The sequence below is a fragment of the Parambassis ranga genome, chromosome 22 (assembly GCF_900634625.1).
Source record: "Parambassis ranga chromosome 22, fParRan2.1, whole genome shotgun sequence".
Taxonomy (NCBI): domain Eukaryota; kingdom Metazoa; phylum Chordata; class Actinopteri; family Ambassidae; genus Parambassis; species Parambassis ranga.
The window spans coordinates 20,004,224-20,030,586 of NC_041042.1; the positions used below are offsets into that span (position 1 = coordinate 20,004,224).

The 26,363-nt window shown below is 39.4% G+C and overlaps 1 protein-coding gene across 1 annotated transcript; it reads right to left on the bottom strand.

Annotated features, from left to right (window-relative positions):
- Positions 1 to 26,243, bottom strand: rragd (ras-related GTP binding D). Its single transcript, XM_028396452.1, has 7 exons — positions 26,027 to 26,243; positions 24,434 to 24,729; positions 24,031 to 24,230; positions 23,001 to 23,115; positions 18,845 to 18,987; positions 10,918 to 11,066; positions 1 to 1,789 (listed from the first exon to the last, which is right to left on the bottom strand). The coding sequence occupies exons 1-7, from the start codon at positions 26,151 to 26,153 to the stop codon at positions 1,638 to 1,640; spliced, it is 1,182 nt and encodes a 393-aa protein (XP_028252253.1). The 5' UTR covers positions 26,154 to 26,243; the 3' UTR covers positions 1 to 1,637.
- Between the last annotated feature and the right edge of the window lie 120 nt (positions 26,244 to 26,363).

Sequence of the window (26,363 nt, forward strand, 5' to 3'; positions counted from 1 at the left end):
TCTGATCATATTTCATATTGAAGTTTATAGTTCATGCTTTAATTAACAGAGCTCATACAAGAAACAGCGACATATACGTTTCAAACATTCATGTATATAAATGGCATATACAGTTCAATGGAACAACTGTAATGTTTTTGATCACATAGCAAAATAGTTTCATAGTCAGGAATTGTAAGGAGCATCTTTTCAGACCAGCACTTTCACAGAGGCATTACTAAATGTACTTTTAATCAAAATAAACTGAGCTGAAACTTTTAGCCTCTAACAGAATGAACTGGTCTCTGCTCCCTACCTTCTCACAATGACACAATTAAAGCTGTCAGGATGTTATGTGATCATGAGGACAAGAGGGATGTGAACAGCAGGTTTTCCTGCTTTATATAAAAAGTCTCAGTCTGAGTATTCTCTGACTTTACATTAAACAAGGTCCAAAATCTCTAATTTTTCATTATTTTCAAAATAATGGTATTCATTGTAAGATGTAGGTTTCTCTAATAGATTCAATCTGGTATACTTGGCTCACACAAGCAGTGAACATGTCAGGCTGTCCTTTAACTTTAAACAGCATCACTGCCCTCTGAGCGGCACATTTCTAAACAGAGATTTTAGAGATGATCACACATACACACATGCAATCAGCCTGTGCACCAATGAAAACCACTACTACAGGTGCTTCAGAAGTGACCTGTCACAGAACAGTGTGCATACTGCTGCAGCGAAATGTGCCTTAGAATGAATAGGCAAGTGCCCCTGGCTGCCATGTGAACCCAGAGGCGGACCTAAAGACTGCAGCTTCATTAGCTCTGGCTACTGTCCATCAAAAAACCATTGGTAACAACAGCAGATGAAAACATGGACATGCTGCCAACAAGCATAGATCTGATGTGTTCAGAGAGAACTGGAAGATTGAGCTAATTTATTTTGGAGTCCCTTTTTAATAGATGGGCATATATATATATACATATAATACCATCTTATGTAAAATGTATTACATCTACTTATAAGTTATGTAAATTATAATAAAACACATCAGGATCAACTTTGTAAATAGGCTAAATGACTGAATGGCCTTAGACATTTAGAGCTCTGCACCTGAAACTTCAATCTGAACTTCACCAAACCTGACGCATTTGACCTCCTGACACTAGAGGAAGAGAAATGGTGTTTGAGCATTAAGAAAAGTATCAACCTGACAGCTCAAACTCACTCTTAGAAGAAGAGAAGAGAAGCACATAACAGACCACCACAGCAACAAGTACCCTGACAAGTATTGTCACTCAACTGTCTAAGAGAATATTAAGCAGAACAACCACTGACACTTTCACATCTCTACAGGATGCCCCGTGTTATTTCATCTCTGGGTTTGTTTCTAGTCACTTAGTGAAGCTTACATCTGCAACATTTTCAATGACAAAAAATCTCTATTCTATGAACTTACATAAAGAATGGTAAGGATAATGACACAACTGATTCTTCCTGAATACACCCCTGTGAAGGATAGATAGACATACAGACATTTTCTCCTGCTGACAGCTGCTCTGAGGACAGAGACAGTGGAGTATTGATTGGATTGAAGGAAAAACAGTCCCCTGTGATCGTCATTGTGCAGCTGCAGGTACATTTGCCTTCAGCTGTCAGTGAGTGTTGCTGAGAACTCCATTAGTCATAGTCAGTTTGCTCCACCTCCTCTGGCTGAGCAATTTGCGATTCTTCTGGATCTTTATACGAACATCAAAAACTTCCTGGATGGCTTTCTTGAAGCAATGAAAGTTGTAGTCAATCAGTCCTGTGAGGGAAGAGGACAGTGTCAAAGCTGGGAGAGCAAGTAAAACACAAATTCAACTCACGAAATGAGTAAACCTATAGACAGGAAGAAAATATACGATATAACAATATCAATAACAATACAAAACTGACTATGTTAAACAAAAAGTTTTATTATTGTGACATACATTGATTGGTACATTATGCCAAATATTGTTATGGGTTTTGTTTTTGGGGGAAATGTTCTACTGTATGTCTTTGTATGCTGCCGTTTTCTGGTTCCACCATCGGTGGGAGGGGCTCTCCTTCCATGTGGTGAGGCATGACTGGTGATTGGTGCACCTGGGTCTAATCTCTTATCGGCTGCCTTTATATACCTGTGTGGAGCTTCAGACCAACACTGGATTGTTTACTGTGTTGGGTAACTCTCTCGCCACTGTGAACCTCCTGTTGCAGAACAATTTAGAGTTTTGTGCTTTATCTAGCTTTGTAACATCATGTGCAGTTGCTTCTCCAGCCAGTTTCAGCTAGCCACCAACAACTCATATTGTGTTGGTGCATTAGGTGCTTTTTGCTGCCACAAAAAGTCCTGGCTTACGGAGGCATGGACTCCACTACACCTCTGAAGGTGTTCTGTGGTGTGTGGTACCAAAATATTAGCAGCAGTCCTGTAAGTTGGGAGGTTGGGTCTCCATTGATTGAACATATTTGTCCAGCACACCTCAAAGATGCTGGATTCCTCAAACCATTCAAATTATTGTCCTGCTGAAGGAGGCCATCAGGGAATCATCAGGGAATACTGTTTTCATAAAATCAACATCCACAGGTAGGACCTAACATTTCCCAGCAGAACTATTTTTCCCATTTTGCATCCTGGTACCATGTGTTGCCCACACAAATGCACTTGCCATCCCTATCAAGAAAAAAAAGGATTCATCAGACCAGGCCACCTTCTTTGATTGCTGTGATGCTACGTGAGACCGTGTTAACCACGTTTCCTTCCTTGGAACACTTTTTATACAATACTGAGCACAACAGACTGAGAACAGCCTACAGGAGCTGCAGAGATATTCTGACCCAGTCATCTAACCATTATAATCTCAGATCCTTCCACTGCCCATTTTTCCTTTTTCCAACATCAACTCTGAGGATAAAATGTCGCTTTGCTGCCAAATACATATCATACCCATTAACAAGTGCCATGGTAACCAGATAATTAGGGTACTCACTTCATTTGTCAGAGCTAAGAATGGGTTAGGGTTGGATCAGTAGATGATTTTGCTTTAATAATTATGTTATGTTAATTATGTTCAAATATGACTATAAAAATAATAAAACATCTTTTTTCATGATAATTAAGAAGCAATGGAAATTATATGAAATTCTTCATATGATGAGTCACACTGACATCTCTTCTGCACAATAGTGGCTTCAGCAAACGGGTGTTAAGAGAAAAGTGGAACAGCTATTTCAGTGCACAGCACAAACATTTCACAATACAAGATCTACGACTGTGAGATATTCTACAAGCAGGTACAACGGCAGGCGAAGGTCTATGTTTTAAGGTTGGGATGGGTGGTGGGAGTTATTTATTTTTTCCATTCTGCAACATGTTAAGAACATGTTAAGAACATGGAAGAACAAAAAACAGTTACCGAGGCCAGCTATTGAACAGATAAAACAGACAGTAATATTAAAAAGAACAAGCAGCATCTCTGAACAAGTGCAGAGCAGAGGACAGCTTATACCTCAGAATTCATGAGCCTCAGAGCTTTAGGGGAAAACTGCACCTCTGCCCTGTTGTCCAGGTTTTGAGGCTACACCATTGACAGTAAAAACTATGGACAGAGCTTCCGTGACGTCACCCGTTTGTTTCTGAAGAGCCGTTTTGAGTCTCAGTGGGAGGTTCCGGGACGTGATGACCGCCGCCATGTTGGCAGCGTCACGTCAACTAAAACTCCAAATATGGACAAAGAGGGGGGGCACGAGCGGGGTTTAGGGGGGCGGGCGTTCGTTGAAGCAGAAAACTCACGCTGTGATACAGCTGTCTGTCACTCAAGCAGCAACGCCCATAATTAGGCGTAATTTTAAGTCCGAATACAATTGAAACGAATGAGTTGTAAAAAAATTCACCCTCCGTACAATTCACACTAGAAGAGAACCTATCATCTGAGACCAGAGTGGTTTTTTGTACCAGGCTGTAAACATGTTCTTTTCTGCTGTGAAGTCGGCCATTTTAACATGGGAGTCTATGAGCCAACCCCCAGCTGTTGCAGCGTGAATTACAAGTTTTGACACTTCCGCATGGGCTTCCACTTTGAGCCCCGAAGGTTGCCGCTTGGGCTACCCTGACTTCTGCCTAAGGGGAGGAGGGTGAACAGTTCATTGGCTGGGTGGGTGCGGTCCATCATGATGTTTGTTGCTCTAGTTCTGCATCTGCTGATATAAATGTTCTTCCAAGAAGGGGGGCTGCTGGGTTTTTTTAGCAGTTTTAACCACTCTTTGCAGCGCCTTTTTATCAGCCACAAAGCAGTTATGGAGAATGACAGGACACTTTCCACCACACACCAGCAAATAAAATCAGCACATCATCACAGTCCAGCCTGCTTCAGCCTCCTTATGAGGCATTGGTGAGCCTTCTTAATGACACTGGTTGTGTTCATGACCGATGTCAAGTCACTGGAGATGTGAAGACCCAGGTATTTGACAGCAGTCATCAGTTCCACAGGTTCTCCCTCAATAAAGAGGGGAGGGAAGGTGTTGAGGTCTCATCACTCATGACTCTTTCAACCTTTCTCCTTTACATAAGGCACTTGTCTTGAGGTTTCTGGTTAGGGCGATGGTAACATCATTACTTGCTGATGTATCCACACACAGATGAAGCATAGTTGTCCAGGTCTACCCTCTACCCAGGTCATCATGAGTCGCCGCTAGTGGTGCCATGATGTAGCATATTAACACAGAGATGATCTTTTATGTGGGCTTGTTGTCTTTGAGCACAGGACGATGTGAAGGATGAAGGTGTGGTTAGAGAAACCAAGGTGGGGACGGGACACTGCTATATATGCAGACCTCCTGTCTATTGGTGTAGACACCAAGACATGCTGTGTGTGTTGTCAGTTACTGAGCATTACCATCTCCATTATCTACTTGTTACTAAGCAACATGAGGCAAATAAACTAAAAAAGAAAATAGGAACAAAACTGCATGCTAAACTACATGCTGCTACTCAAACAGCTACCACACAAACTGATGTTCTTGAATTACCACTGACAGGGAAGTTATAAAGGCCTTTAATATATATAAATATATATATGTTTCCATTTTCAAATTTCTATTTTCTGTAAATAATGCCTATACTGTTTATTTTCACCATCACAGGTATATGTTTAGAATGTTAAATACCTGTATATTGTTGCTGCAATCGCAACATTTTCCAGCTTGGGATCAATAAAGTACTTCTATTCTATTCTATTATATTATATTCTAAATTCTCAATCAGCACTTAGGAGACAAAATAATACAATGGATAAAAACAGAACTTACATAGTTACATAGTTGTACATGGTGCTGCAGAGCTCATGCTTAAAAGTTTATAATTACCTTCCATTTTTTCCCCTCTTCCTAAAAACAACACATTTTAAAAATGATTCTCCTAATGTAGGCTGTTTTTAGCAGGTGTCTCCCACTCAGCTGCATGTGGATGTTTGAGGTGCTGAAATAATCAAAGTTAAAAAAAAAGTCTGTGTCATGGTGTGTGTTGGGAAGTAACAGATCACATGTTCTGATGTTACATAATTAGAATACAAAATATGTATAATGGTGAATAGTCATTGAAGTGAGAGCTCTTACCGTCAATATAAAATCATTGATCAAAGCTAAAGTTTTTGGTTCATGTCAGCAAACTGGACAGAAAGCTGCAGCTGTGGGTGACTGCTGTGAGGACAGTGCAGCTGGACTGATGGGGTTCAGAGTCTGAGGATGAGGATAGGAACGAAGAGTGAAGGTGTCGCGCTGCACAATTACTTAATGCCGGTTCACAAAAGCAGACTCTGATTCAATAGTTAGGAAAAATTCAGTCCCTTTAATTCAGGCTGGGGTTTGTTACACTAAATGCAGTCTGAGCAACAGTACCAAGGGAAAAGATAAACTTGTGAATCAGAGTCCAGGCCAGAGTTCGGTAGACAGGTTGGCAGTTCAACCAGGCAACAGTAAAGAGGCACAAGTAGGTCAGTACATGATAGCAATCAAACCAGGCAAAGGTACCAAAAGGAACAGACAAAAGGTCGGTAATCCAAAAACAAAGGGAGTCAAACCCAAGGAAGTCACTGGAAAGAAGATCACTGAACGCTCAGGATAAAATAGAATAGAATATACTTTATTAATCCCTTTGGGAAGGTCCCTCAGGGAAATTCGGGTAAAAGCGATCACGACTACGCCAAGCCTGTGAATGGCAGTGTAGGAAGAAGGAGAAAGCCGAGCAAGCCAATCAGAAGCCAATCAGAAGTTGTTCCAAAGTTGCTGAACCTCCAGACCTAACATGTCTCTGCTCCTCTACACAGTAAGAGGAGCTGTATCTGCAAATGCAAACATGTAAATAGTGCTTACACCAACAGAAATGCAAATGCTACCCGGATTGCTTCCATTACTAGACTACAGCCTGCTCTGACTGCCGCAAACTCTGTTTTTCTCCATTTTTGTCAGTTCACATTGAAACGCAAATACGCCGTTTTCCAAAATCTCCATTTTTGCCGGAGTTTTTAGAAAGATTCGCTTTCAGAGGCGAAAACTCTGTTTATGTGTAAATGAAAGGCACAAACAAAGGGAAAAGTCTCAGTTTTTCAAAATACCCGTGTATGTGTAAACAGGGTCTTAATACACAAGAGAAGGGAAGACAATCAGACACAGGTGAAAAACATTAAGGTGGTTCAGGTAATCAGCAGGAGGAGTGAGCTCACAAGGATGGGAAGACAAGACACCTGAGAGGAGAGTTGGAAACTATCAAAATAAAAGCATCCAACTAGCAGACAGAGACCTGAAATTTAGATTGCAACAACTTTATCTCCAAGAGATTGAGAATGTCAGCAACTCAGCCACGAAGTGCTAGGCCACTAAAAGGACAGATCGGAATCAACAGATGCTGAGGTGCGTAGTGGCAGAGGTTGCCAACTTTCTGCAGTCAATTGCTGCAGACATCCAAACTTAATGTGGCCTTCAGATGAGCTCAAGAACAGTGCATAGAGAGCTTAATGGAATGGGTTTATATGGCTGAGCAGCTGCATCCAAGCTGTACATCACCAAGTGCAATGCAAAGTGTTCTCTGGAGTGACGAATCACACTTCTCCAACTGGCAATCTGATGGACGAGTCTTGGCGGTTGCCAGGAGAACAGTACTAAAGTTCCCATAAACACACTCCTAAACCTTGTGGAGAGCCTTCCCAGAAGAGTTGAAGCTGTTATAGCTTTAATACTCATGGCAATATATTATTTTTCATAGCACATAGAGGTCTGAGACACAATGACATAGCTATTGCTTCTTTAACTTTTTTGTAGCTAGATGTGTATGTATGTATGACATCAGAAGGTCAAAGGATCCTTTTTTAATCCAAACTACAATCTTCTCCTAATCATACTTTGCAGTTTTAATGCTAAAATGTTGTCAAATATACTGACACAAAAGTAAAAAAGGTTGGTGCACTTAAGCACACACAAGCAACCGTTGTTTTTTAAATGTTCAAGTTCAGTTTTCTTGCCATAAAGAGACACATGATGTCATCTTGTTTGTTTGAACTGTAGAAAATATTGACCTCAATATAATTTACCAGCTGTCAGCTAAATGACGATAAAAGCATGATGTGTATACTCTGCACTTCAATATGAACTGAAAAAAATGAATCAGACTTCAAAGTCCAAAGCTAGACTGCTGAACTAAACATGTACTCATACAAAAATAATTACCACAGCAACAAGCGCAAAAAGGAGACATGTTATTCAGGACTTCAAAAGGATGAGGCTTCCACCTGCTGAGCAGCTGATTCATTGGTCAGCACAGACATAAACCCACAAACATAATCTCTTTTGAAGGGGAGTTGTAAGACCTTACAGTATATACTATAGGCATTGTAGGATTTTAGGTTGTTATGTGTGACTGTGTTTAAAACGGCCTGGAGAAGTCAACTTGAAACCAAAGAACTATAGGTTGAAGTCCAGGTTGTTGCACATGCACAAGCAAAGTCCTTTAGTGTGTGAGTACCTGTCGGAGAGGCGGCGAGCCCTCTGCAGCTGCAGGGCAGCACTAGTACAACAGCAGAAAATACTGCTTCTGTTTACTACAAAGAATTCTATAGTTGGTTTTTAGATTGACTGTCTACTCAGGTTGAGCCAAGGTGCAAAATCTGTATGTCAAGAAGACTTTTGATTCCTGCCTGAGGTAAGAAGAAAGCCAAACTATGGAAAGCAAACAACAAAAAGTAGTAATTGAATATGTATGGGTTTGTGATTACTTACGTAATAAAAATCATCAGAACATCTAAAGGATATTCTGTTAACCCTTGTGCTCTCCCTGGACATTTTTGTACATTTTTTCTTTTCTCTCTTTTTTTTTTGTTTTGTTTTGTTTTGGTGATTATTTTAGCTTTCAAGAAGCTTTTCTTTCTTTTTCTACTCTATTGATGCATTTTGCATCCTCTGGACACCTTTGTGGCCAAAATGTACACATACGGTACAAAAACCTGCTAATCATATAGCAATATTTTTCTGCTTTTTTTTTCATAAATCCCTTCAACAACTTCAAACTTGCTCAAAACTACCAAACATTAAATCAATTACATTTTTTTTTAGGATTTTAACAACTTAAATGGCAGATTAATTCTTTGAATGATTACCAAAAAACAATTATGTTTTTGTGTGTTTTTTTTGTTTGTTTGTAATAAACGATTAAAATAATTAAACTAGCATTGAAAGGGTTAAAACCCTGATAGTGATTTAATGTTTGGTAGTTTTGAGCAAGTTTAAAGTTGATTTAAAGATTTATAAAAAAAAAAAAGGAAAAAGATATTGATGCATAGTCCTCACCAAAAGTGGAACAGTGAGGCCTTTATTCCTTAATTTTTGCAATAGACTGAAAAGGTTTGGGTTTGATATAAACAGATGAATATGAGACAAAAGATCAACATTCCAGCTTTTAATTCCAGGTATTTACATCTGGAACTGATACACAACTTAGAAGATAGCACCTTTTGTTTGCACCCATCCAGTTTTCATGTGAGCGAAAGTATTGGAACGGACAGAAGTAGATTAAAGTGAATACGTCTTAATATTCAGTTGAAAATCCCTTGCTTGCAGTAACTGCATCAAGCCTGGGACCCACTGACATCACCAAACTTCTGCATTATTCTTTTGTGATGCTTTTCCAGGCATTCACTCCAGCCTCTTTCAGTTGTTGTTTATCTTGGGGGGTTACTCCCTTCAGTGTCCTCTTTAGCAGGTGAATTGCATGCTCTATAGTTTAAGTATGGAAATTAACAATGACCAGTAGAGAACCTTCCATTTCTGGCCCCTGATGAACTCCTTTGTTTTTGGCAGTGTGTTTTGGGTTGTTGTCTTGCTGCATGATGAAGGATCTCCCAGTCAGTGTGGTTGCATCTAATGATGCTGCCATCATGTGTTACATAATCAGTAAAGATCAATGAGCCTGTCCCAGAAGAAGCCATGCAAGCCCGAGCCATGACTTTACCTCCAGGTGTTTGGGATCATAAGCAGATCCTCTCTCTCTCTCCAAACTTTAGCCATTTCATCACTTTGGTAAGGGTTAATCTTTGTCTCATCAGTCCATAAAACCTGGCCCCAGAATGTCTGAGGCTCGTCTCTGTACCCTTCTATTCTTCTTGCATCACCTTGTGTAGCCTCTGCACGTTTGTTCATGAAGTCCTCTGCAAGCAGTTTGTGATACCTTCACTCACGCCCTCTGGAGGTTGTTGCTGATGAATTTGCAAATTCTTTCTGTCATTGCTGCTTTTTCTGTGGTCTTCCTGTCCGAGGTCTAGTACTTTTTCCTCGGGACGTTCCAAATTGTTGTACCAGCTATGGCCAGTGTTTGTGCAATGGCTCTAAATGATTTTCTATTTTCACTTAACTTCACAACTGTCTGTTTTTCACCCACAGACAGCTCTCTGGTTTTCATGTTAATTACAACTAACTAACTAGAAATGCAGTCTGCACAGAAAAAAACTAATCTGAAACTGAGCATAGACATTCAGTGCTATTTACTGTTTAAATAATCACTGTAATTGGACACACCAAGGGAACAAAACACACCTGTCAGTCACATGTTCCAATACTTTCACACGAAGGTGCTATCCTCTAAGGTTGTGTATCAGATCCAGATAAATACCTGGACACAAAAGCTGAAATGTTGATCTCTTTTCTCATTTTCATCTTTTGATGTCAAATCTAAATGTTTTCAGGCTATTGTAATAATGTTATTGGCTTCACTGTTCCGGTACTTTTGGAGGGTACTGTATGATGATTTAATAGCAGTTTTTTGTACATGTACATTTGAGGGAGAGAAAGTATTTTTGAGGAATGCACAAGGGTTAAAAACAGAAGATACTTATAATTTTTTGTATGTTGCTATATGTGACCTAAATGGAACTGAACTGGACTGAACAGGACAGATACTTTTAGTATTCAGAAGGCAACTGGCCTTGTAGAATTTTCAACATGATACTAATTGTTAAAGAATCTCAGATAGTGGGAAACAGGAAGTGGGCGGTGGTGTTCACCTGTACGGGAGGAGACAGGAAGTGATAAGAGGCTGTGTGCTTTCCACACTCTCCCCTTTGTTTCCTGACGCTGCCACACCAGTGAGATGATGTACTCCCTTTATCCCTTGATGGATGCATTATAATGTAAGAATATTGTTTCCCTCTGTTTATTTGAGTTACTGGGGCATGCATGATAATATATGATTTATTGTGTTTTCCTTTATTTAGAAAATCATCCATACATCCATTGTATGAAAAACCCCGTCATCCAGCCCAAATAAATGTTTAAATGGCTCTTGGATCCAGTGTTTGAATGTGCACACCAGGCAGAGGTTCAAACCCAAAGACAGTCTTTTGCACTAATAGTAACATTTTATGAACTGACCTCTCCTATCAAAGCTTTCTTTGCGCAGGAAGCAGACCATGGCAAGAAACTTGGTGACCTCCTTCAGGTACATGACTGTAGTGTTGTTGAGATGAATGATGGCCATAGACTCCTTGTCATAAGGTAAACCAGCTTCACTATTTCCCAAACTTGAGAGAGAAAGGGGAGGAGAAGAGACAGAAAATACACTTAGCCAAACTCCATCACAGGGTAGTGCACCATCTGACGGACAACATACAACATTGAGTAATTTTTCCAAAGCAGCCAAAACGGGGCTGCTATTCAGGAAAACAAGAAATAAAATCCTCAGCCACAGGAATTCTGAGATGTAGAGAGCAATATGAAAACAAGACAGAGTAGAAGGCAGTGAGAGGAGCAGCAAAGTCTGAGAACTGTAACAACACACAGGGTGAGGGACATGCTTCTTTCTCGTAGTTTTACAAAATAAACTTAATAAATTACAAGATTTGTTTTGTTTTCACAAAAAAAGAGTCCACTTGGTTTATATATTTTAGGTTTAACAACATGTGATAGTACAAGCCTCTGAGATACTGAGATACTCTGAGATAACTCCCCAAAAGCCAAACAAATAATGAATAATCTTATCACACGGCTACTGGAAACTGATTATCAGAACTATTCACATTACACTAGGTCAGGGGTCTCAAAGTCAACTTACCGCTGGGCCGCTGGGGGTAGAGTCTGGGTGAGGCTGGGCCGCATTAAAAAAAGGGTTTCAAATATTCCAAAAAAGTACAACTGGTCCAATCGTCTCAGTCTTTATTAATAACAGGTCAGAATAGGGATGCAAATTATTGATTAATTCAATAATCGTTAGTTGAATGACCTTATCGATCGAATTGATAAGAGGTGATTTTCCTGGGCCTGAATTTCCCTCAGTTTCACTAAGACTAAAATCTAAACATTGTTTACTAAATAAACTGCATGTCATATTCCTTAATGAGTGACTTGCTGTACCATTGGGGATACAGTACAGACAGTGACATTTATGTAGGCTAGAATAAGAAAATCTATTGTGAATAGAAATTAAATAAAACATGTCCAGCTGCTTTAACATGAAAATAAGTTGTTCACTGGCTCCTCACACAGACACATGTCCAGGAGTCAGGCGTGTGCAGCTTGTTTACAGTGAGGGCAGCTACTGAGAACACGTGTTCATTCAACCAGCATCCTGATTAAAAAGAAAGAAAGAAATTCCAAGTACTTTATGTGAGCTGCGTATTCACAGCGAGCACAAATGGAAATGCTGATTAACACGCGGCAGTCTCCTAGTTTGATCCATTCTGGGACTATATTCTGACGGAGCACTGCTACATGTGCACAGAGATCACGCAGCACCTGAAAACACACCGTCAACATACCAGCATGGCTAGGCTGCTGAGAACTGTCCAACAGACAGCGCGTCGCTTGGCACAGTTTTCAATGCGCGCTCTCATTGTGCTGGTGCAGTGTGCTCACATGTGTGTGCGCACGCCTGTGTGTGTGTGTCGGGGGGCGGAACTCCTCTGCAGCGGAGAAATGCGCGAGCATGCAGAGACAGAAACGACACGTCGAGCACAACGGACGCTGCCACTCCTCAAAAAAAATTCAAACTAAATATCAGAGAAATACTGACGGGCAATTAATAATAAAAATAAAATGCACAGGACAAGCCTCAGTAAAGAAGTGCGTGTGAGAAAAATGTGCGGGCCGCACTAACACTAAACTTTGATGTCAAGTGGGGGGCCACAAAATATCGGCTCGCGGGCCATTTGTGGCCCGCGAGCCGCTACTTTGAGACCCCTGCACTAGGCATTAGCCAGCTGTTCAAGAAAATGTGGTTTATTTCCAGGCTTTTGAAATGACCTCTGTGCACACATTTAGTGAGCACTTGGTTTAGATATATAAAGCATGTGAAATGTGTCATTTGGGACACTGTAAACTAAACCAAATAGTTTTAATGCACAACATAAGTTTTTTTTATTTTAAACTAGAGGTGAGGTTAACATTTATTTTGTCAGTATATCATGGACATTCAGTGTCCTACGTACACAGGTGGTGCAACACAGTTTTAGCATCCACATTTAGTCATCAGTACTTAGCTGTGCTTTAATCGTCTGAAGTTTTGGAGTTTTAACAAAACACTTTGGGGAATTCAAATACTTTTCATAACACGTGTCTAAGTAGCTCTGAAGAACTGTAAAAGTGTCACTGGCAATTATTTTTACACATTAGGCATCAATCCACACTACACAAGGGTAAACAGACGGCACCAAGCTGAGCTTCTGTTTATTAGGAGACACTTATATCTGTACCTGAGGCACTGTTGCTAACACAATTATCACACCACAGGAATACGACACAAGCATCTCTGTGCAACACAAGTTAAATAAAACCTAATTATCAAAATGAATAAAATGCTCCCTCACACATGATTTCATGCTTCATGGCCTGACACCCAAAGAAAAACATCAACAACTAATAACAATCAATAAAATGTAGAGCCATCATTTTTCTCAAATATAGAAAGAAACTATTGCATTTCTTGGTGGCAAAGGAGTAATAAGACGTCACATTCAAGTTTGTGACATAACAGTTTTTTTTTCACTCCAGAAATCTTTAATTAAAAACACTAACGAACTAAGGAAAACACTCCAGCATTTAGGACAATGATGGTGGCTTTCTGCACAACAATCCGCTGATTTATGTAAACTACAATACTGAACATACCTGGATAAAGGTTTACGCCTCTTTATTAGAAATTGTTGTTAGAGAACATAATCTACAGGTCCCTGTCCTCTGCATGTATGCAGGGCCACATGTTTGTGCTGGCAGTAAAACAATGGACTCAACATTCACCTTTAGGCCCTGTATGGCCTAGTTCATGCCAAACCCTACTGCTGTGATGCCTAGGGTGGGGCACACACACAGACACACACAGTCATAGACAAACACACATATTCTCCTCTATTATCTTTGAAAAACAAAGGTCAAATGGTAATAATGTAGCCTAGGGAGACACCGTGACCGACTCTTAAATTAGCCTTTGTATTATGGCCACCATAATACTCCATGGCCATGGAGTTTTGTACATTATTCTGTGATGAACGCTGTAAGCGTAAACAATGACATCTATGTAAATCAACAAGTTCATTCAGGCCACAGGATAGGTCACAAAGATGTACACATAACCATTCTTGTAAGTATATTTATATGTTGCTTCCTTTGCTGGAGCATGTAATCAGCTAGCCAGCATGTAATTAGACACTGCACAACAGTAGACACATCCCTAATGAATGTCTGTTTGGTGGCTTGGTGCAGGGGAACTTCCAGAAGGGCAGAGAGGGTAACAACATAGTATTTATTGGCACCACTCACAAATTTATATTACTTATATATATTTATATTAGGTAACTTAGACAATAACCAGATATGGCTCCCAAATAAATCAACAATTCAGTTTATAGCCAACCATTGCTAGCTGAATGCAGGGTTGTAAGAACACTTGAGCAGTGAGGAGTAGGGTTGGGCGGTATTAAGGTATACCGGCGGGGCATCGTTTTTAATACTGTCAATTAAAAAAAACGCAATCCACTTATATAAAAAATAAGGGTCAAATATTAAACATATTTTCTTTGATGCCTTGTGTGTTTTCATTACCATGCGTAACTTCTACTGCACAAGGCTCTTAACATGATAAAATTACAAAAACAAACAGAAACACATCGGGACGGGCTCATACCCGTTTAATACCGCGGCGTGCTGCCAGCTGGAAATTTAAAAAAAGTCTGTTTGCTATATGTGTTTTTAAATGGCCTCAATAAAAACTATATTAACTGAAAAAGATGGCTTGACATGTGTCAGGCAGTTTATAATGCACTTTACCTGCAGTAAACTGTAGGCTACAGCAGCTGAATTAAAATTAAACGTGCGCGGTGTCTCTGTAACTTGAAATGAGCATATGCACTGTTTGATGGGGCTCTGCAGACACACACCCCTCTCTCTCTCTCTCTCTCTCTCTCTCTCTCTCTGCAGGTAATTGAAGACGGCACCATGCAAGCAGGGTAGATTTAGCTGATTTTTTTTTCCTTGTACCTTGAGAAAATTATTTTTCCTATAGACAAAGCCTTCCTACCATCCACTCTCAGTCCAACCAGATCATTCCTGTTGTCGGTCTCAACTCTATCATGATGTGACATTCAATTTCCCATCAGCTGCAGATTTTTATGAAAGTCTCAATGGATGAAACATTACAGTCACATTATAGGCTGTCAGCAGTATGTATGCCAAAGCCAGTGCCTTCAACTAGAAATTGCTAGGACTCCCACTGTGCTGCTCAGCAGCAAGCCTGAACGGGTTGAATACTCTCTAGTTACCCTTGAAATCATCACCCTTAGGAACAGACAAGAGATGACAGGGTTGGCAATGGTGCTAAGGAACCCCTCTGACAATACATTGCGGGATATGTATGCCTGGGTGGTGACTGTTAGGAAATGGAAGGCAGTATGGAAGGCTACTGTAACATCAGGAGTCGTGGTTTTGGGCTCAAATGGTCCAAAGCAGGTAAGAATGACACGAAGAACCTGGGTACAGGTGAGAGAGATGAGATTTTCTCATCAGGGCAACCTATAATAAGGGATCTCTACTGGCTGAGAAACACATTGTGTCAGATTTAAGACGACAGGATCAGAAAGTCTTTCTAGATGACAAGATGGGCTAGAGGCAAACAGCAATACTCCAGCAGTGCACAGAAGATTCCCTTAGACAGGCAGGTATGTCTGAACTGTCTTGTCTTATAACATTAAAAAAACCTTATTGGGACAGAAAAAAATGACTTGTTATTAAACAGATCTGAGAATTACAAGTAGGAAAATAACATGTCCCTAAACACTCCACTTCAGGATGTGATGTGCAACGTCCCTTCCATTAATGGGATGAGTATATCTATTCACAAGTGCCCTATAACTTGAATTGAACCGGATGGGCACAGCTCAACATCAGATAACCTCAAAAGCATATGACAATGAAGCCAAAGCAACAGCAACAGTGCCACATCCCTACTGCTTTCATCCCTTTTCCTCTTTCATCTTCTGCCATTGAATTTAGACCTGTCCACTTCCTCGCTTTCTATTTTACGTTTCTTCACATAAGATCCTCTGTGATTTCTTCACTGGCTCTGCCATAACGTCCCTTCAGAGAACAACCAGCTACATAGCTCCAGTTTATATTCAGCTACTGGCTAACCCAACCTTTGAGCGGCCACAGTGATGTATGCTTGACAATGTCTTAAGCAAGACAAAACTAAATTTCAAATTGCTCCTTTAAAAATTTGACAGGGTGTGTGTTTTCTAACCCCTTCAAAAATTGGTAAGTTTGGAGAGAATTTCCTCTCTGTCTACTTTCAACTTTATGAACTACGTTCAAATTCTGTATATTTCTGGAGAATGGAAGATCGATTTTCACCATAAATTCTTTTGTTAGGAGTTATTATTGCATACAATTTAGGTGCTCCACGGTAAGCAAGTGCAAAGCTCAATTTCATTAAGTTCATTCTCTGTTTTCAAAACTCCACAAAATTAAATAACCCTATAATATTCTCAAAAAAGGAAGGGACAAGTAATTAGCAGAGAAGATCAAGGTAATAAAGGAGGCCATATCTTGCCAACCTTTTTGTTATGTTTAATTATAAAATGGTCTAGATTCTAAACCACTTTTTAATTTCTTCACAGTTCAGAATGACCATGAGGTAAAGAGTTTGGGATGTCCCCCGACACCTTTATGATGAATCAGTATGTCATGTGCACCAGCACTCAAATTCATTTTCAGGTTAGAAGTGAACTCTGGCCTGATGCATTACACAAATCTAGATTAAGACCTAATTATACTCCCAGCTAGAGTGATAATTGAAGTGAAAATATAAAGCAGATCAGAGTGGATCTGGGGAATAGTCATGTGCTTTGGGCTTTACTTGACATTCAGCTCCATACTGTATTATCCTATAAGCCAGTTCAGTCTGTTCAAGAACTACTCTGCAAACTTCCCCTTGACAAGGGCAAAGATTTCAGTTGCTGTAACTACTGCCTTGTTTCAATGCTTTGTACACCTTAATATTCTATGAAGTCACATGACCATCTTATGCAGCTCTAGAACTACTTAGCCAGAAGGTATCAGTAAGTCCATGGTTGAAATTCAATTTGCTCCGCTATTACTTTGCTGTTTTATGATTAATAATAGCAGCAACATTGATACCAGCATATGTAGCATTTTGCTTGTACACAAACTCAGGTGTCAATTCAACAAGAAAAAACGCTCTTCCAGTCTGTAGCCCATGTAAGTCCATCCATTCATCATGTCTGCTGGGAGAGCTTTACGATCACTTTTTATGGCACTACATTGATGTGTTTGTGGTCATGAAGATTAGAATGCATTGCTGTTGACTAAACTAGAGTCAGGATTAGCCCAACTTTATATATCAAAAAGCCATTAAATGAAGCAAAGTATGTAACAAAAATAATGAATCAATCTGCTTTGTCTAACCACTGCGCATTTGTTTTTACTTCATTATAGTCTGGGCTAGAGAAAACAGAGCCTGTGCAGACAGAAGCATCTGACTGTCCTGAGGGACATGCAGCAGGCACAGTGAGAACAACATTTGCAGATGGCTATCTATGATAAACAGCAAGTAATCGAGTTGGAAGAAGCCCAAAAGAGGGATAATAATGCTCAAACTGTGTAATGAAATGAGCGTATCTAAATAATGTTAACATAATTATAATAAGAACTAGGTATGCTAAATTATTGTGTGAATACAGCTAATGGACATTTTGGACGCACATTGACTTTTAAATCAATGCATATTTATAGTATATAGTACATAAAAACAGAGAATGTTAATCTGTTAATATAGTCAGACAGATCCGAATCGAGTCACAGCTGAGACTGAGGGCTGTGAAACTGAGGACGATTTGTACCAGATCAATGTATTATTATCTTGTTCTTCACCCTCTTTCTTTCTTCTTCTTCTTCTTCCGTACGTTTCTTGGCGCAGCGTATCTTCAGCATACATTGACCGATTTCAGCCATTCAACTATCAAAATGTTCATCTCACAGAGGACATTCAGGTTCATTCAGGGTTTTTTCAAAAAATTATAGTTTTTCAAATATTAAGCAATTTCTGTGTCATTTTTAACATGGGAGTCTGTGAGAGAGCCCTTGAACAGGGCCAAATGTATCTCCTCCTACAAAGTTCATGCTACCATTTTAGTCTTGAAACGCTCATTAGATGCTGCTCTATCAAACTTCTATTCAGAATTTTCTAATTCCGAATCGTTTCCACACGCCAGGCTCTCAAAGTTGGAGTGGTTTTTGAGGTCTCCTCTGCTGTTACCATGGTGACAGGCTGACACACAGAGGCATACAAAGCTCTGAATTGCTCTGATTCTCCAGCAATTCAGAGCATCAATCCTTCACATCAGCGTTCAAAGCAATGCTTCAGCTGCAGCAACCAAACTTGCATTCTCTTCAGGAAATGCCCTTTTCTAGTTATCATTGCTAACCTTATGTACATTGCCTTCTGAAGAGAAATGCCCTGCGATTACATACATTAGATTTTGGATGTTCTGAGAAGAATGACTGTGTTTGCTTTGTTTTGGCCAACCTGTGTATATAGCCTCCTTTCTTCTTTGATCTGTGCCAGTTTGTCTCTGTTGCCTCGTGTGCATAGCTGTTCAACCTTGTTCCTCATGTTTGCCTCTGTATTTTGACCTTGTATTTTCAGGTTTTGTCTGAAATCTGCTAATACACAGAATGTGGAAACTAACCGACATATAACCAGCATACAAGTGCACACGTAAAAAGTGAATGACAATAACAATCTATTCTATTTGGACAATAATATAGCAGGAGCTTTTCCAGTGTGTTCACTTACCCATAGATGCAGGAGATATCAATGACCACATCAATCATGTCACAACACAGTTCATATGTCTGCATGTCAACTGGACTGCTGTCTGTGGCAATATAGATCTTACTGACCACGTCAAAAAGGAAAGCCTTCTCAATACCAGAGTTCTGAAAACAGAGACAGAGACAAAGGAGAATTACCACGATGTAGGATGTACTGTCCTCTATACACATATGGCATTTCTTACATATGTCTATATGTCTTAGTTAATATGAAAGGAATCATTAAACCAACTAATGAACGATGCAGCTGTTTACTACTGTTTGTTTAGAGGATAAACTACACCTCTGATTTTAAAAAATTAGAAAATGTCACTTGAAAGTGAGTGAAAACTGCATCTGTTCAGACTCTGCACATGATTTACGTCAACCACATTGAAATTTCATCCAGCTATGCCCTCAGTTGAACAACAAAGCTGCTAAATTAAATAGTCATCTTTATTTGTTATTATTAAGATAATCCTTTATTATTAATATCAGCTGAGTATTTTGTTTGGTATAAAATTGCTCTGTTGGTTTAATATAATTTTAATTTATTCCACTGAGATAAGTCAGGCACTAAATTCTAAATACCATACCTGTCAAGGGACAGCCGGTTTAACTTTTAATTCATACATAAAACAATTTGAACCAATTAAAAATACTGTTTAATCTGAAAAATGTCAGCCTAGTAAAGTGGTGGTAAACTGAGAAGGATTTGCCGAGTTCAAAAATAAATTAAACTTATTTATTTATTTATTAATAGTCCTAAAGTAATTGTGCAGAAAATGCTACTTTATTTCGCTGAGTGGACCATACAGGCATTAACCATTCAAACTTATTTTTCTAATATTACTGTGGTCACTGTTAATAAATGAACAAAGACCAAACTTCTGATCATTCTGACCGCTAACAGGAGGGCTCTCTGATTTCAGTACGAAGGCCAATAAATCACTTGCCACTTAAGAGACAAACCACAACAGGTTAACAACATTAAAACAATCAGTAATACATGACCTCCCTTGTATTACTTCTAGGTTAATAATCGTTGTCAAAGCTGTCACTGCACGACAGTGTCTCTGCTAGAACATGGTGCTGTTCATGTTGGAAATGGGAACTTGAATAATGTATTATTTTAATCCTTCTTCATTGACAGTGGTAAACCTGTCATTACTTTCCAGATGTATAGTTAACTAGAGTCGGTGCTTCCTTTTTAAAGAGAACAAGAATTTGGTAGTCACTGATCAAAGGTCAATGTCCATGTGACCTTGAACAAAAAGTACAATGACCTGGGTAGGATATTTAATATCCATATGGTCAACTTCACACTGAAATACAGTATTTTTATGTCATTTACTCAGGTTCTACTAATTAACACCAGTGCAATGTATTGATTTAATCTTATATTAAATTAAATTAAATTAAATAGAAATAGGCTCATGCATGAGTGCCCTGGTAATGGTTTGCCAGGTAATGGGGGGAAATAAAAAGAATATATTGTGTAATATATATAAAAAAGCATTCACAACCACATGGCACTATAAACATACAGGAAAGGTGTAGTGCCAAAATCTCTACTCGAACAGCTTAGGCCATTTGCATCCTTATTCATGTTAGACTAACATTTCAAAAGAAGGTCTGGGGCAAGAAGCAATGTTCCTGAACTATTGAACTCACACTGCTGTTTTGTGACTTTGTAACCCAAAATGCAACATAGTTAGGACATCAACTGCAGAGGTATAAATCAGCCTATGTCCTACTATGTGGCTCTGGCACTGTGTTTCAGAGATAGGAAGTGTCTATATTTTATTGGGGGAAAAAAAGAACCCTGATTGAAAAGCTGTCCTCCCTGACTTATTACTGAGTGCTCCTCAGTGGGTGGATCTGTGTGAAACTCACCAACAATAGTTCTAAATGTCTCTATACTTACCTGTGTCCGTCTGACCGTCTGTGTCCGGTGTCTAATTGTTATCTAACAACTGTAACATACACAATACAGTGTTTAAATACTCTGTATCCTTTCCTGACAACTTGTGCAATCCACTGACAATAGAAGTTGCCTGTGTACAACACAGGTTTTAGTATAATATAACACTATTATATATATAAAATATAGTTGTTAGCCAGCCATTGTCAGGAAAGGTTATACTCAAATCAGATCAATTTTTTACTTTTTCATTTTTGTGAAAACTAGAACAAAACTAAATATCAAAATAGAGACTGAAATAAACTCTAAGATGTGGCGTGGAGGGGGCTGGAGCTTGCCCCAGCTGTCAATGGGCGAAAGACACCCTGAATAGTGTGCCAGCCTATCTCAGTAAAATCTATACCTAAAACTAAAAATAAAACAGCTGAAAAATACACCCTGCATGTTGGTGTCTGATTCTTATTTGTGAACATATGCATTCCTCATTTCCAGTACAGTAGTAATGTTTTTTTAAAAACTACATTTTCAGCACAGAACACACACATATATAATGCATTTTTCATTTGTATACTTTTTTCTGTAACAACAGCAACCCCAAGTGTCCACAGAAGGTTACAGCACATCACAGTAATGTCTTTCAAAATGCAGTACTGGGCTGATGTTTATCTGTGTAAAAAATAAGCCCTCAAGTTAATGCATTTAAAAAAAAAATCACAGTATGTTTGAGCCTCCTTAAAAAAACAAAAGGAATTATTGTTGTGTCAGTAGCCAACTCTTAAAACCCTTCTACTCTCATCCATGAGTAGAATCATTTTACATTTGACATATAAGCAGTGGATGGGAATTGTACTGAAAATGTATTAAACAATGGACTCATCTTTAATTACAAGATTTTAAGGTGGTACTATGGTAGCAAGGAATAAAACTATTCATTCAGCCATTTATCTGAACCCACTTGTCCTGTACAGGCTCACAAGGGGGTGGGATCTCCTATCCCCTGTCAATCAACACATAAGAGTCAGGGTAGCAGGGATTACACAGACAGACAAACAACCATTCATAATCAGGCTCACACCTACAGCCATTTTGGATAAACTTAACTAATTATAGTTAGGGAAAAATGATTGCAACCCTTGATGATTTTGTAAGTTTGCCCACTAACCAAGACATGATCAGTCTATAATTTCAATTGCATTTACATGAATGAAATAAGTATTTGTTCACCAGAATTCATTCTTTTATATTGGTAACAATATAACTGGGAGCCCTCTCAGCTCCTTACCTGTATAAAAGACACCTCAAGTATCAAGAATCAAGAATCTTTACTGTCATTATGCAAGGCACAATGACATTTTGTTTAGCAGCTCTCTCTTGCTAGCAGCTATGTTAATAATACTTTAGCTTGTTTTGTCTCGTTCACAGGATTTAGCATTAAAGTGCTGGAGTTATTTCACCTCGACACAACTTACTGTTAGAGTTAATGACCACAGCAGGAAAACCTGCTGTATATTTGTTTATTAATGCTCTGGTGTTTCTCTGTAAACAACAAGCTAGTTAGTCAATTATTGTCATATAGTTGTTATTGTATGGCATTGTTTATTCATTTGTTTTTCATCAGGTGCTGTGCTTAAACACCTGTCTGTGTCCCCTCATGAAGATGCCACAGTATGTGCATTATGAATAATCTGGATTATTTACAGTGTTAATTATCAGGCTGATCATTATGGTCTTATACCACACAGGTCATGTGGAGCCCTGTGAGGAAACTCCAGAGCCAACAAAGGTTTTGCCACCAAGTACTAAAGCATGTTTCGTGAAGGCATCAAATATGTATTTCATTTATGAAAATGCATTTTTCAAATTTGTAGAAACTTACAAACTCAGCAGTTTCAAATAATCTTTTCTCTAGAGGAAGCCACAGTGCCCAGAGAAAACCTGTGCAGGCCATACATACCCTACACAGAACAGTGATGTGCCAGGGATGAAATCATGTCAGTTGGCCAGCATTTTATCAAATATGATTTATTTTTTCAAGTAATGCCTGTAAATATGCAATATAGTATATGGTGACTTGCTAAAATTTGATTTGATAATCCAACTAAAAGATGATTTAGACTTCTTGTTGGTGAAATTTTCCCTCTAAGCATTGTCATGTCCCCTAAATAGTCACACTACATACTCAAGATACAGTAGCACCACAGCATTGGTTACTCACAGATATGAAGATGTTGAGCAGGTTTTCCAGTGTGGGCAGCTGTGGGATGAGCTTCTGGACTACTTTACTAAATGCCTCAAATATGGAGTGGTCGTATATACTGGTTAAATAAAAGCTGTAGATGACAGAGAGAGAGAAACACTCCTTTATAGTTTCATCATGGTTGATTATTGAAGGTATGTTATGTTACCAATCAGAACATCAGCATATCAATATAGTGAAACTATCATTGTTCTAACACTTCATTTTCTAATTAGCCCAACAAGCATATGTAAATATAGAATAATGGTCTCACAAGCTCCCACAGATGCCTGAAGTAAAACCTTTCTGAATGTGTATGTCTAATTTTCCATTCATAAAATTATTCTAAAATTATTATACCTTAATTATAAACTAACAAAGCAGGAGGCAAGCTAGATAGCTTAATGTATAAACCCTAAGAGGAACGTTCCAAATCAAATGCTTAAAGAACACATACTGAATGCAGACATGAGAATGAGACATCACAGAACTGTTGTTTGTAACTGACAGATTACCCTCTTGTTTTTATGCACACTGTATACCTAATGTGGAATTAAATCATATTAATTTGAAACCTTTTTTATTAATTAAGGACAACAGTGCCCCTGAAAATAAATGTGTACAAAAACCCTGTTTAAAAAGCCAACCTGTCCACTGCTTAACTTGTTTTTTTCTGAAATAGATTCAGACTGTGAAATTGGGATTAAATTTTGTAAATGTGCACTCCTACCTATAAGCATTTTTAGCCTGTACCAAAATAAAAACTATACAGACATTCAGTAGGCAGCCTTAATCCTGTTTAATAATTATTTGTCATCATCAGAGTAACTCCTCACTTGGTGTCTGAGTCTGAAATGCGCTTGTATCTATTGATTTCATGCAATGAAAATATATTTTTGAAATTATACGTCTGGTTAAATAGAATGAAGTAATGTATGACACAATTCGGTTTGAATGTGAAATCTGTAATGTATGTTAATTTACGCAAACTGTGGAACCAATAACTCACCTCAGGTGAATTTGGTCAAGGCCTGCATCTGCAAGGTCATCATTGGCTCGTTTGTGGATGTCCCTCTGCTTCTCAATCTTGTGATCATCTGATAGACCGTCCACTTTGTGAATGAACACCTCAAAGTTGATGTCTGGGTTAACTGTGTAGGCCCTGGTCACTGTAAGATGCAGTCTGCTCAGAGCCTCCACATAGTCATCCTATTAATAAGAACATCATTTCTCAGTCATGACCCCTATCAGTCTGTCTAACTTGAACTCTGTTACTCTTTGTGCAGAGAGTGGAGACAGCACCTGAGCCTTCATCACTCAAGCAGGAACATCTTAGTATGTACCTTAATAACGCCTTAAGGATTTAATGCACAAAACAATTGCTTATGTACTGTATAGCCTTGCAGCCTGACCTGTGAGTCGATGACAAAGATTAGGGCTCCGGTTCCTCTAAAGATCATTTCGTAGTCAAAGGTGGGGTCAAAGAAGTCTATCTGGCCAGGGAAGTCCCATATCTGGAAGCTAACGAAGGAGCTGCTGGAGACATCCTCCCTGCAGATCTTATTAGTACTCTCCAGGAACAGTGTCTCATTGGGTGACATTTTATGAAAAACCACCTTCTGGATGGAGGACTTCCCACTCCTCCTCAGGCCCATCAACAAGATGCGTGGTTTGACCTCTCCAGTCAAAGACTCACTGAAGCCCAGCACTACACGACCACGAAGAGACAGAGAGAAATCACTTTCTGCAGCAAGACACTGACAAGGAGACTAGAAGAAATCAGACATCAACGCAGCAGTCAGCAGACCGTAGTCAGTCAATAATGCAGTCAAAAATGATTGTGTCCATCATTACAAATACAACATTCTCATTTTGTATTTCAAAGAACTGTTGAGCTATGGAATACTGAGACTACAACAATAAATCATTTCTTCTATCTATTCTTCTATTCATATTTATATAACATACATTGTCAAATAAAACCAATCAATCTATTCATTACATTCATAGTTTTACTTGTATTGAACTATTCAGTTCAATACAAGTAAGGTGGGTTTACTGCTCTCTGATACTGTGGTCTGGACCGCCACCTGCCTGCCGTTTGGATTCATTTGGACTGCTTTCCTATCAAACCTGCTCAAAACTGGTTCCTGCCTCTGCCATGCATTTGAGTTTTGCCTGCTGTACCTGCTTCATATTGTAATGTTTGTAACTCTAGGTGTGACTCAATAACACGGCTTCTACCTGGTTCTTCTCCCCTCTCTTGTGATCCTGCTTGAGGTCACAGCCCTGCCTACACTTCCCCTGTCCCTTACCTAAATACAATGCATTCATTTTGGGTGGAGTTTGTTGGGAGGTTGGGGACAATATGTAATTAAGATACCTTGTGCACTCTTCACACATAGACTCCTTTTAATATTAACACTATAGTGGTTGGTGGCAGCGGCTGGTATTATATCAGCAGTAAGGTTTTATGTTCACAACACAGCAGCTTCTGTGTGTTCCTTTGTAAACACTCAGCAGTCATTTGGAATATACTGGCCCGTAGGATATTGTCAGACCTGTTAGTTGTGATCGTGGTAGAGGATTCATCTTTCAGGAGGAAAAAGTCATTTCTATGACACACCAATCAAAAGTCTCCTAAGTACTTAACAGAGTAACAGATCTGTTGGCTGCAGTAATAACTTATGTTCTACAGCCTGCTGTAACATCTTTTAACCAAAGACAATCTTCAAATCTACGATTGTTTGCTAACAGCGTCTGAACTAAAAGTGTAAAAACCATGTGAAGCTCCGTCTGACTGAACTGTCTGAACACGTAGCAGCCGCGTGTTTCCAGAGGTTTGTGTGCTTTATGTGCACCTCGCTGTGACTAATTCTTGTACAGTCCTCCGTGGAACTCTCCAGGTTCCGCCCATACAGCCTGGAGCCTGCAGCAGCCCGTGTTAGCTACAAGAGCGCTCCACGCCGCTGTGTGACCTTCCCACGCAGCACAAACACTCCTACCTCCGTCCTCTCCGTCCTCGCCGCCCAGTCCGCCGTCTGAGAACGCCTCCAGGTCGTCTTCGTCGTCGTAATATTCCAGAGCTGTGTCCTCCTCTTCCTCCTCGCTGAGCGCCCTCTCGGTCGTCATGTTTAGAGCTGTGGCTTCAAGACGCCCGCACTGTCCAACCTCTCCTCGTTGTCACCTGATCCAGCGGAGCCATGCTGCTGACCTTCCACCCTCTGCTCACACACACGGGGGAGGGTCGGAATCCCCTGGGTCTGATGAGGACATTTCTTTGAATAGATCCGGATTCAAATCCGTTTAGATGCTCTCTGATACTAGTTGTTGCACCTCCTT